At 37.3% G+C, this 13,216-nt stretch overlaps 1 protein-coding gene across 1 annotated transcript; it reads left to right on the forward strand.

Annotated features, from left to right (window-relative positions):
• Positions 1-2,245: 2,245 nt before the first annotated feature.
• On the forward strand, positions 2,246-6,321 carry hpxb (hemopexin b). The gene is made up of 10 exons (XM_044344983.1): positions 2,246-2,372; positions 3,050-3,075; positions 3,199-3,294; positions 3,469-3,626; positions 3,731-3,884; positions 4,313-4,528; positions 4,670-4,762; positions 5,279-5,409; positions 5,515-5,662; positions 5,810-6,321. The coding sequence occupies exons 1-10, from the start codon at positions 2,308-2,310 to the stop codon at positions 6,034-6,036; spliced, it is 1,314 nt and encodes a 437-aa protein (XP_044200918.1). The 5' UTR covers positions 2,246-2,307; the 3' UTR covers positions 6,037-6,321.
• Positions 6,322-13,216: the final 6,895 nt, after the last annotated feature.

Consider the following 13,216-nt stretch of genomic DNA (forward strand, 5'->3'; position numbering starts at 1 on the left):
ACAGACATAGAACCAAACATAGATAGATTTTAGACTAATTACTGTGATACAGTGAAAGGGTTAAATTTGTGATAGCAGGAAATATCCTTGGAAATTAATTGTGAGTTTCTTTGAGTATAATCTACAGCCTCTACCTCTTACCTGTTAGAATCTGATATGATCATGTTTGATGAGATTTTAAAATGGTGATAGTGCTTTATGATTTTTTCATTATGATAATCAGTAGATGCAAGAAGTGTAGATGATTAGTACAAATTATTTTCTTTGTATCTATACAGTTCATAAAGATTCAAATTATAATACTATTGCATGCCTTTCAAAGGACTGTGAGTGTTTCTAATGTTTGTTTGTTTTTTTCAAATTAATCTCAAGCATCAACCCATAATGCTGTTTGCCTAAATGATATTTTGAAATCTTGTGAATCATGCCCTGTATGGCAACACATTTAAATAATCGAATATCCAGACAAATTTGAGAGGTCTTAGTGTAATTGAAGATCAAACAGTTAAGCTGGCTTATGGTTGGAATGGGTCTATTCTATCTAAATTTTGTACTGTCGATTTCTCTGAGTAAAAATAATTAAACTTTGATTTCAATGAAATTTTGCTCATTCTTTGTGTTACTTGGGCTATTGCCTAACCACACATTGCCATACAAACTCAAAGGCTGTTCACTGACTGTTGGGTATTTATTTCTCCGGTCAGTATATTTGCTAAAAAAAAGTCTGTATTCTTAGAAAAGCCTGTCTGACAACCTAGGGAACACACTGAAAGCTTTACTTTTATCTGCTTAGAACTCACTGATACTGATTTGATGCGTATGCAATTATCAAACACAGTAAATGGTGGTAAAATGTTAACCAAACAGATCGATAATTTTATTTGAAATTCCACATCAAAGGCAAAGTAAAGTTTCTCGTTTTGTGCCTTTGTCCAAAGAAGATTCCTCTCAAGCATTCAGCAGCTTTTATTTTGATGATTACAGGATTGACACTGTGCCTCAAGACAAATTACATGTACATTACATGTAGTATATAGTGTCACAGTTAAGTTAAACTGCATGTAATACTAATGGCTATTTAGGAGAAAAAGACATTACCAAATGAGTAAATTGTCATGTTCTTAAATGATCACGTCAGAGCCTCATTTTGCAACAACTGCAATGCCACCATTTGGCAATGCAAACACAAAGACAAAAACAAATACCAACAAACACACACACACACACACAACCCGCAAGGACTATGTCAGTACACACAGTCACATTATGTCACAAGAAGCTCTCCTCTGATGTCTCCCAGCAAAGAAATAAAAGAAGGATGAAAATAAAAGAATATAGCATTGCTGCATAGTATTGGGGGTTAGTCCAATCATCATCAGCAGCAGCAACATCATCACTATAACCTTTCCCTGTCTGTGCTGGTGATATATATATATATATATATATATATATATATGTGTGTGTGTATGTATACTGCAGGTGTGTGTACATGTATGTGAGTGTGTATGTTTGTAATCCAATCCAACTTCTCCAAAGAAAAGTGAGTCTGGCCAGATCAGAAAATGGCAGTCATGTTGGCTCCTTAATTTGTCCATTTGTGCCAAGCAAATAACAATTCATACATAAGCTTTTAGTTGCTGTAACACACCCTCTGGCAGCCATGTTGGAGATCTTCACCTTTTGGTTGAGAAAGTGAGATCATGCTGATCATATTGCTTAAAGGAATAGTTCCACTCTTATTCATTAGTTTAGCTTAGCATAAACATTGGAAGTAGGGGGGGACAGCTAGCTTGACTCGCACCAAAGGTCATAAATATGCCTACCAGCACCTCTAAAGCTGCATTTATTCATAGCCGTATTATTCAGACTTTGGATTGTTGGTTACGCAAACTATTAGCCTTATAGTCACACCATTTAAATAACCTAAATTAGCTACTTTTGATATTAATGTAGTTCTTTTCATCAAGTGGCAGATATTGTGGCTGTAATGTAGTATATAGTGTAGTATCTAAGTTACAGTGCAAGAAATATTAACAGTTATTTAGGAAATAAAGACATTACCAAATGAGTAAGTTTTTCTTTAATGATCATGTCAGAGCCTCATTTTGCAACAACTGCAATTCCAACGATTTGTCAATGCAAATATACACACACATACACCCACACACAAACGCACACACAGGAATTTCCTAACGTGTCCACCCACACACCATTTCAGCATATAAGTGCAGCTTCAGCTCATGCACAGCTACACCTCTGCTCCACAGTGAGACTCCACATCTGAGGACTCCATCGGGACTGGACATCATGAAGCTGCTCGCCAAAACTCTTTTTTTGTGCTTAGCTATTTGCCTCACTAACGGCGCCCCTACGTGAGTATTAATAAATTCTTCTTACTTGTATTAAGTAGGTCATTCATGTCAGGATGTGCTAGTCCTGATATCCTGGTCTCAAGATCCTTCACTATTGGTGTCATGTGCATTGTCTTTCAAGAGCTTTTCCAACCCTTTGAATTTTAGAGCTTTGTGTGTACAAATTGTTTATTAAGGCTAAAAAGATAAAACATAATTGACCTGTGTTTAATATGTGGTATAATTCATTTTATAATTGAATAATCGAATGTCTTAAAATATAATCCAAGCCAAATAATAAGCCAATAATTTTCTGTCCTGTGCCCAAGAGGTGTTGAGTCAATTCTTTGATCATTTTTTAAGTCATAGTTTTTGTTTTTGAAGCATTGGATCACATCATACTGTTAGGTAATTGTGTTATTTTGTCCGGTCTCTGTTTCTGTATTTTCTCTTATCAGTGTAGTGGAAATACACAGGTCACTGTCCATTCATTTCATAACTCTGCTAGTTCACAAAGTTCACTGGTTGGATTGATTCAACAAATACAAGAGTGCTGAGTCATCTTGGTGTTTTGTCACTGATTCACCTGTTAGGATCATGACTCAGGGATTTTTTGAAAAATTAAATGGGATATGGTGCTATGTTAAGTAATTTTGCAGTAGAACTAACGTTTTTCTTTTTTTTTTAATCTTTCACAGGCACCACGAACATGCAGCAGAAGGACGTGGGTCTTTAGTATACATATTACATATTACACTTATTAACATTTTCCATATTTACAATTCATATTACATTTATAGTAACAAGAGTTGTATTACTATTTATCAATTTATTTATTTTTATAAAGATGGAGGCCACCATGCAGCTCTGCCAGACCGGTGTTCAGGGCTTGAATTTGATGCAATCGTTCCTGATGAGACAGGAAAAATGTTCTTCTTCAAAGGTGTGGGACAGTTTTAATAAAGAGTATCTTTTTACATTCTACATTTACAACTCTTATTTAGACGTATGGTCTGTATTTTCTCATCAGGTTATTTAAATTTCATTTATATATTTTTCCAAACTGAACGTATTTCTATTGCAGTGTAATGAAACTCCTCTGATGTTTTCCCTTCAGGTGACTACGTGTGGGGCGGCTTCGGTGGTGAAGCTCATCTCGCCAATGAGACCTTCAAAGAGCTGGATGACATCCACGGCTTAGGCCATGTTGACGCCGCCTTCCGTATGCACAGCACAGAGAACCCAGATGAACACGATCGTGTGATTTTACTCCTGGTATAAGCCACAGACACCTTAATTTGTGATATGAGTCTGATTGAAATAGAGACAGACCAAGAGGTAGCGCAGTATCTGTCACTGATTTTTCATGTAATCTCCAGGATGACAAGGTGTTCAGCTACTATAACCATACCCTGGAGGATGGGTATCCAAAAGAAATCCAGGAGGTCTTCGCAGGAGTCCCTACTCATCTGGATGCTGCTGTGGAGTGTCCCAAAGAAGAGTGCAAGAGCGACTCGATTCTGTTCTTCAAGGGTATGCTGGCATTTACTACAAAATTATCCATCTCACTAAAATCAAGATATAGAGCAATTAAAATAACATTAAAAATAAAAGGAAGAAATAATGGAATCAGATAAAGTGAGAGAAAATTTCTCTTGACAAATGCCAATGCTCTACATTATAACTGTGGATTATTATAAGCATAATGCTGCCCCCTAGTGGAAGAAATTGGCTGCAGCAGGAGTGAGTTTTGTCATGATAAGCAGTTTTAAACTGATGAAATACTTCTTTTGCTGTTCTTTGTCACAGTCAAATTACAGTAAATGGCATAAATTCAACTTAAATTATTTGACTTGTCCTAATGCAGCAAACCTGCAGTATATTATTTTCTGTTTTCACATTTTTTAAGAATTTCAGCATTCTTGCTGTCTCTAAAACTAATAATTCCCCCCTCCCCACAGGACATGATGTGCATGTCTATGATATTACCACAAAGACAGTGAAGACCAAGACATGGTCCCACCTGCCTGTCTGCACCTCTGCTATACACTGGCTGCAGCACCACTACTGTTTCCATGGACACAACTTCACCAGGTTCAACCCAGTAACAGGAGAGGTGGCCGGAGATGGCTACCCGAAGGACGCCCGCAGTTATTTCATGACCTGCCAAAGCTTTGGTGAGTTCATCAAGAAAGTTAATAAAATCAAAGTGTAAATTGTTTCAAATCTTAAAATAGTTGTTTTTGGTACAAGAAGTAGAAACAGATTTATTTTTATACAAGTATTTACTTTCAAATCAATGTGTAATCTTCTTACAGGCCATGGAGGTGGTTATAAAATCCCTAAATGCAGTGAAACCAAAATAGATGCCATCACCGCTGATGATACAGGCAAAACGTATTTATTTGCAGGTAAAGTCAAATACACAAAAATAGCAGTCTTTAAAGGAACAGTTCAACATTTTGGGAAATATTCCATTTGATTTCTTGCTGAGAGTTAGATGCGAAGAACTTTTGTTAAGTATGAAGCCACAGAGCCAGAAGGTGATTAGCTTAGCTTAGCATAAAGGCTGGTAGGAATGTAAAAGTGCTAGCCAGGCTCTAGTTAAAATTAGAAAATACAATTAGTGACAGCGTGTATACATAAAACCACAACTTGTCTAGTTTGTGTACAAATTAAATAAACAAGATACAATGTGTTAATTAGTGAGCTTTAGAGGCACGGGTGTATTTTTTAACAGTCTTGCTATGCTAAGCTAAGCTAGCTTCATAGTTAATGGAGAGAGTGGTTACAATCCTCTCATCTAACTCTTGGCAAGAAAATGTAATTCCCAAAATATCATAACATTTCTTTTGAATTTGAACCTGTCAATAGACAAATTATTTTGCTGAAAAGCTTTCACTAAGAATACAGTTCAATCTGCCCAGGCCCTATCTACATGCGTCTGGACACCAAGCGTGACGGCCTTCACGCCTTCCACATCACCAGGATGTGGAAGGAGGTGACCCATGGGGTGGATGCTGTCTTCTCCTACACTGATAAAATCTACTTGATTAAGGTACGCCTTGAAGTAACCAGTCAAACTTCTTCCTATTTTTATTAGAAACCTCGAACTGTGTGAGGTTAAAACTAAAATTCCTCCTGTTCTGCCAAACACCTGCAGGACGATAAGGTTTACATCTACAAAGGAGATGGTCAGTACACGCTGATTGAAGGCTACCCTAAAACCTTGAAGGAAGAGCTCGGCATTGAGGGACATGTGGACGCTGCTTTTGTCTGTCCCAGTGAACACACGGTTCACATAATCCAAGGTAATGTCACAGAGTTCTTATTTCTATTTTTTTGGTGAAATTTTGGGTTGAACTTTAAATTTAAAGCTACTTTCAAATAATATAAGCTTCACATTTGCTCACAAGTTATTGCCAAACATCTTAACTCACACCTATTTCTTTCAACAGGACACACGATGCATGACGTCGACCTCACCGCCACGCCGAGGGTCGTGATCGCAGATCATGCTTTGGCCTTGCACGATATCGATGCTGGTCTGTGTGGTCCAGAGGGAATTGATGTGTTCAAGGGCTCAGAGTATTACCACTATGAGAACGCAAAGGCACTGGCTGATACCACAGTCTCCCCTTTGTCTAAACCTATTACCTCAGCAATGATGGGATGTCGGGATTAGTAGTCAGAGATGGGAGAATATCTCACAGTCATCTGCTTATACAGAGGAAACAAGAGACAGGGAGACAGAACACGCATCAAAGTAAACTCTTCTTATCAGTTATTCAGAGTGGATGAGAGAAGGTTAACATCAGGAATCAGATAGAGAAAGATCTGGATTTGTGGACCAATGCAGTGCAATAAAGTTCTATCATTGAAGAAAATAAGTGCCCCATTGTCATACAAACAGTGTGGAATGAAAATCTGACTTTTGTTTGATGAATAAAAAGTGGGAAAGAAAACTGTATACTGGAGTGTAAATTATTCTGCCAATTTCAGTCAGTAGTTTTATTGTATTTTTTAAATTATTATTATGAGTTTGATATTTTGAGTTTGCAAATGTGAAACTGAGACTGAACAAAAATAATTATGAGGAACAAAAATCAAACTCAGGAAATGTATGAAGTAACTACAGAGTTTGGCCACTAGAGGACCTACTGTACATAAGAATGCGTTACACCAGAAACAATGAGAGGATTGGACTGACCAGAAAGAGCTGTAGTAACAGAATCCTACATTAGACAGGACATATGAACATCTTAACAAGCAGCCCTTTTTGCACATTTGTGTCTTAAACCTCTTTCTCTGAATATTTCCAAATTGTCAAAATGCCTGTTTTTAACCAGGATGCCTGTGCTCTAATGGCACACTTCCCCTGATATCATACCAAATGGGCACTAGAGTGGTCTAAATGCCTCTCTTGTGGGCGCAAGTACACTCCAAGTACCTCTGTGTCCAGCCCAAATGCCCCTCTGGTTAGCTCAAGTGCTGCTCTAGTGTGAAAATTAGGGTTAAAAGTCCTACAAGTTCAATTTCACCCTTGCCACTTAGAGACTGTGCAAACCAGTGGATGTCTAAAGGACAGCATGATAGTATTAAAAAACTACTAGGCAACTGATAGTCAAGAAAATTCAGGTGATGATGTTTTTGTATGTGTGCCGTTTTTAAAGAAATTTCTTAAAGAGGTTTGGTCCTGCATCTCATTTGCACCTCAACCCCTGAGAAGACACGATTTGCTACAATAGCAGATCAGACCAATGCTGGACAGGTGGCTGTGCATACTATTATGTTGTCTAAATGGTGTTAGCTCATGAATATCTTCACCCTATCAATCAGTTTGAACATAAAACAAGAATTACTGTTCAGGAACATAAGCTCCAAATGTGCAATCTGTGGTGTTGGTGATTCATTCTAGTTTTAACATTTAGATTTTTCATGGATGTTTTCTCTCAACAAATACCACGTGTTCAGTCATTCATGTTCCACTGTAGCTCAGTGTGTTACATTCATAGTGCAGTGTTTCTGACTTTTTGTTTTATCTGTAGTATCTCCATGTGTCTTTGGCAAATCAGTGAATATGTTTTCTCCACTTGTTACTATGTGCTGGACTCTCTCAGTCACTGTATTTGTAGGTGTGCAAACATTTCAAAAGCAAACTAAGAAAAATATTGCTTACTTTTGAGCAGACACTGGAGGTTGGAAGCTTGAATCAACAACTAAAAAAAAAAAGTTGCTGTTCCTCTACTTGTACAGAGTTGTTAATGATTTCTAGCAACGAGTTGCAGGTGTAGATGCAAGCTCAGTAAAAGGTCTCCAAGCATGTGTGAAGTTCTCCAACACTGGTCTCAAATCAAAGGAATTGCTGGTTGTCAAAACTTTATTGACACAGACGCTTGTCAGAGACATTTCCTTCAGACGTTCTGGTTGCTCTTACGCCACTTGTAAAAAACTGCTCTTGTGAGAGATTTCAGTTCTGTTTTGAACAGAAAAGCTTTGATATTCTCACTCAAAAGATATAGTCAAATACCATGTTTTCATTTTTTATTGTGCATTGTGTCTCTATTCTCAAGAGTAAATTAAAGTTGACACTATATTATTATTTGTTGCAGCAGGAAAGTCAAGCTTTCCATTTTCACCCTCAAAAAGTCATGTAGTCATGTATGGCCGAGATGTCTGAAAGAATTTGGATACAATACATATGAAAGCTGATAGTCATCATCATTACAACATACAGTATTTTCACAGACTATCCCATGCTCATATATTGAACCATATAGACACGTACGCAGCAGCCTGCAAGAGTCCAGGGGTCGGGACGGCATTAGCAGGCATTCAAGGCCCTTTCACTCCCTGGAGAGGTTTTTTGTTCAGCCAAAATCCCTGGGACTTTCAGCAAGCATAAAGGAAGTGCTGGCCTCAGCACAGCTTAATGGGCGAGGCCATCAGGACACACACGCATACACACACACGTGCATGTGCACGTAGAGACACTAACGCACATACACACATGCATAACAGACAGTACTGAATGCTTTCATTGCATCCATATACACACACAGCCACTGGCTGTCAGATAATATTAATCAGTGACCATGCTAAAATAATTAATTGACATTCTTTTATTCATTATATTTCAATTTATTTTCTTGAAGAAATAGCCAATCACCAGTATGTTTGAGATGTTATTTCCAGTTAATGTGACTGACTTTAGGTCAAAGAGAGTGTCCAGTGGGGACAAAGTTTGAGATCAATTAAAAAAAAACAAGTGTTTAATTTTTTATTCCCTAAAGACACTAGCTAGTATTACTGTTAACTATTATTTCATCTGCCAGGGACACATTTTACTAGCATCTGGAGCTCAGCAAGAGGTAAGTTTAGTTTCAAAAAAGTAAATTTTAAAAAAGTAGAATAAAATAGGAAAATGATCATCTATTGTTCTGCTATAGCAGGTGTCCTAGTGTCCATGGACACTAGGACACGGAAAGAATTCATCTTCTGGGGAGCATAAATCTGTATCCATAAATTTAATTCCAATCTGTGTTTTAACCTTTTATATTTCTTTTGTACAAGTTGAGGTTTTGTCCTGATAGTGGAACCAGAGGAAAGTCACAGGATTCATCCCTTGGGTAACAATTGATTGGAATCCATCCATGACTCTCCTTAGGCCCTATGTTGTATGTTTGGCAAAAATACAAAAAAGTTCACATGAAACACTGAACTGAAAAAGTAACAGGGCTACTGCTAGCATTCATTCTAGTCGCATTTGCAGCTAAATGCTCCACTTTGTTCACCAGCTAGTTGCTAACTTTGTCTGACTGTAGTTTGGTGCTGAGCAGGTAATGTACAGCGGGTTTATCAGAACATTTTCACTGGCAACAGCTTACTGCTGTGACTAAAAACGACACAGAGGAGAGCGGCATGACTGAATTAAAACAGAAAAGTTGTGGTGCGTAACACCAAGACAATGAGTTGAAAGATGCCAAAAATCAGGTGATAATTCTGTGGGTGTGTCACGATGAGCGACATCTTTCACATTACAATTAGTCATTCAATCCATTGTTCATATAAAAATAGTGACTATAGCAGATTTAAGCAATTGATATTAATTTTACTGCACATGATGGCCACTTGTTTTCACTTTATTTAACCAGAAAACGGCCTCACTGAGATTAAACATCATTTATAACTGGTCAGTCAGTTGGATTTCTGGACCCCAAATGGGAAAATAAAACACTAACCATGACAGAAAACCGGTATGGTACAAAAAGTTTATTCAGTAACAGTTCTGTAAACATCTGAGGTAAATGAACATTTACATCAACATGTTCTTAAACAAAAGGTTTAGACGCAAGGCACTTCTCTTCAAAGACAGTCATTTTACAGCTGGAGTAAAAGCAGGGGTTGTTTTTCATTTTCAACACGAGGGAGTCTGTGTCCCTGCTTGTAGGTGCGCCATGAAAATCCCATCACACAACCTCTGTTTTCCATCGGGGGATTTTTGATTCCGGGCACATCCATGGTGTTAAAGTTGGAGTAGCCAAAAGTCTCTCGATCCATATTCAAGACAGAAAAAGAACAACCATTTTAGATTTCTTTTCTATTCCAAGTCTAATTTGGATTGTATAATTTCCATAAATAAACAAAAATATGTTAATATCCCTCCTCCTACTGTAGGACACCCGTTGTTATTTTTCTTTTCTATTTATAGTATCATCAGATCCTCATTACTATCTAACTGTGCAAATCTTTATCTACATATCAAAGGTACTAAGAACAACTTGGAACTACAAGGTATGAAAAACATTTCAGCAATAGAAATAAGTAAAATGAACCTTGTTTCAACAATCTTTTAGAGACAAAGTTCAACATAATGTCTTTTTTGGTGGAATTCTCATTTCTCAGATTCATTAAAGGGTTGTAAAACTGATCTTGTGGTTAAAGCCATGTTTGTAAGGGTTAGGGGTGAGTTTCCCAAGCAAAGACATTTAAAAATCCATCAAATATTGTCATCTCTTTGGCACAAATCTCTTTGGTTTGGGAATATCTTTGGTTAAATCATACACATCACAAGAAATAACTTCTTTTCTAAAGAATAGATTCAACGCTTCAGCTGCCATGGTGTGCTGAAGTATTTTGGCACCTAAGTTTGATCAGAGACATGTAAACATAGACACAGTCTGCAAACAGCATATATTCAGCCTTTGGTTCACCATATCTTTAGAGAATGTGTTGTACTAAACTAAAATGCAGCCAATGTGCCAAAACTGAAGTGCATTTTACTGCATCTTGCTTCTCATTTGTCACCTCATGTTTCATGTTGTTTTATAGTTGTTAAGTGATTGCATTCAGGACAAGTTGGGAATCATAAACTTTCAAAGTCAGAGTTGGAAAAAAAAACACCTTGACAGGCCACCGATCCCAGTGCCAAAGACCATTGAACTAAGGCTATGTGTGGGCGGACACATTTGCTTTCAACATGGCAACCCATGTTCAGTTCCTAAGTCAAGCTTAAACTATTTGTACTGCAAATAAAGCCTTAATCGTGATTTGTTCATACTCAGATAAGCATCATAGTACACTGAATGGGCAAACATTTTGACTTGTCATAGTATGGAAAGCACAGGTGATAACATTAATGACGGCTCAGTTCCATTCAAGTGACCAAGGAAGCCACGCTGGTGAAACATCATGCTACTTAACCAGGGTCATGCATTTGGGATTCAGCCATTGTTAATGTTATTAATTGCAGCTGTGCTTTGCTGTGCATGCCCAAATATCTGCTTTGAAAAAGGTCTATAAGCCATGACAGTTATCTGCAATAATGTTAGCAGCCTGGACCTGTTAATTGCTAAATTAAAGGGATACTCCTGTGAATTTGTATTGTACTTTCATAAAGACACAGATGGAAATGTTTAAGGAATAGTTTTCGATCGATATCACTCTCCTATTTGTACCTTAAATATGAGACTACAGTCAGGATACAGTTACGGTAGCTTTGTTAAGCATAACGATTGGAAGCAGAGGGAAACAGCTTGGCTTTGTCCAAAATTGCTGCATTTTTGAACTTTGGACAAAGACAGGCTAGCTGTTTCCCCCTGCTTCCAGTTTCTATGCTAAGCTAAGGTAAGTGCCTCCCGTCTGTGGCTGTGTATTTAACAGACAGACATGAGAGTATCAATTCTATCTATCTATTCTATCTAACTCTCTGCAATAATTAACAACTCTGTTTATGTCCAATAAACATTGCAACATGAAATTAACATTGGCAATGTATAAAGTAGCCTCTGTGCTAACTCTATGCTACCATTAATCGTTTAGACTATGGCTTTTCTACCTAAAAGTTTGAATGCTAAGCCACTCTGATTATTAAGCTCATGACTTCCAAGTTGCCATCAATGCAGATGAGCAAACATTCCCACTGTACTGATTTATTTGTACAGTATATAACCATTAATTGAAGCACTCAAAGATTTGGCAGCTAGCTGCAGTAAAAATCTCATGCAGCACGACTACCATCTTCATTTAGGAGAAGGCTGACACCCATGGCATTGTAACAATGTAACAGTGTCATGGGTTATTCACCTGATGGTAAAGCATTTTACCAGATCTGGTTAAAACTTAAAAACAATGAAGACCATGAGATGTGGTTGAAAGTATTGATGTTGAATCTGACCGTACTTTCTTTAGGTTATTCTTTATGGTCTTCAAACACTAATTTGAACACATGCCCTGTGATACAGTCTAGCACTTTTTCTACTTTTTCAAGTATTATAACTAAGTAACTACAGTAAGTATCTTAATATTCTGCCCAGAGAGAAACACAAAGATGTACAAACCCATAGTTTGCCCCAAACCACTCTCCCTTGTTGTCTTGCTACTAACCTACATTTTTTATTCCTGAACGTTGGATGAAATATTAGAATAACGTGATTGGATAAATTGAAGTTGTTGGGCAGTTGTTGTAAGGGAATACAACTGAACTTATTTGTGCCATTTTCTGTATATTTTTTTCTGTCTCATTTGGCAGGAATTAATGAGAAGAATGGGAAAAATTATGTCTGTTACAAACAAACAGATAAATTTGATCACTTTTTTAGATCATATTGCTTTCTTTTTTTCTCCAAAATCTAAAAGCTACTGTATATCCTACAGCTAGTCTAAAAAATTAACTTAAAGTCCTTCTATACAGAACAGCTAGGGGGAACTCAACCGTTCTGTAACACACTGCAAACACAAGCATCAGAAAGAAGGTGTATTGATTTTTACGCTCTGTCCAAGCCGCAAAACTAAAGATTTCTCAATAAAGAACTCATTGAAATGTAGTTTAGCCCTTGAGGATATTGTTTTTATTAGCATCAACTCTTCTAACATTGGATTTTTGTATAAAGTGACCAGTTGGGCCAATGTCAGAATAAGCCAAAGCATTTTAGATTTTGGTTTTCTAGGTGAAAGTCTCTATAAATTGCAGCTTGAGCAGAAACTAACTTTTTTAAAATGTAGGTAGTTCTGTATAACATCCTGTGTAGCCTATCATTACTACTGATCATTATATATGTACATATTTATATACTCTATATAGTTTACCCTGATGTAACAGCAGAGATGTCATTTTGGAAACACTGAAACAAAATTAAGGTACCTACACACACACACACACACACTTACACACAAACACACACACACACACAGCCTGCGAAGCCTAAGGACTATGTCTCAGGGTGGGACTGCGTTTATTGCTTTCCTCTAGTCTTCTGCTCTGTCCAAATGTCAGTGCATCCCTCTCTTCATTGAAACTACAGGCTGAGTGAGAGCAGTACACACAGACAGACAGGTTCAACAGACACACGGACTGTTCAGCTCCA

Source organism: Thunnus albacares, chromosome 24 (assembly GCF_914725855.1).
Source record: "Thunnus albacares chromosome 24, fThuAlb1.1, whole genome shotgun sequence".
Taxonomy (NCBI): Eukaryota; Metazoa; Chordata; class Actinopteri; order Scombriformes; family Scombridae; genus Thunnus; species Thunnus albacares.

Coding starts and splice junctions, on each gene's coding strand:
- hpxb (XM_044344983.1), top strand. CDS start 2,308: ATGAAGCTGCTCGCCAAAACTCTTTTTTTGTGCTTAGCTATTTGCCTC. Junction 4,529..4,669: donor CATGACCTGCCAAAGCTTTG/GTGAGTTCATCA, acceptor ATCTTCTTACAG/GCCATGGAGGTGGTTATAAA. Junction 5,410..5,514: donor ATAAAATCTACTTGATTAAG/GTACGCCTTGAA, acceptor AAACACCTGCAG/GACGATAAGGTTTACATCTA.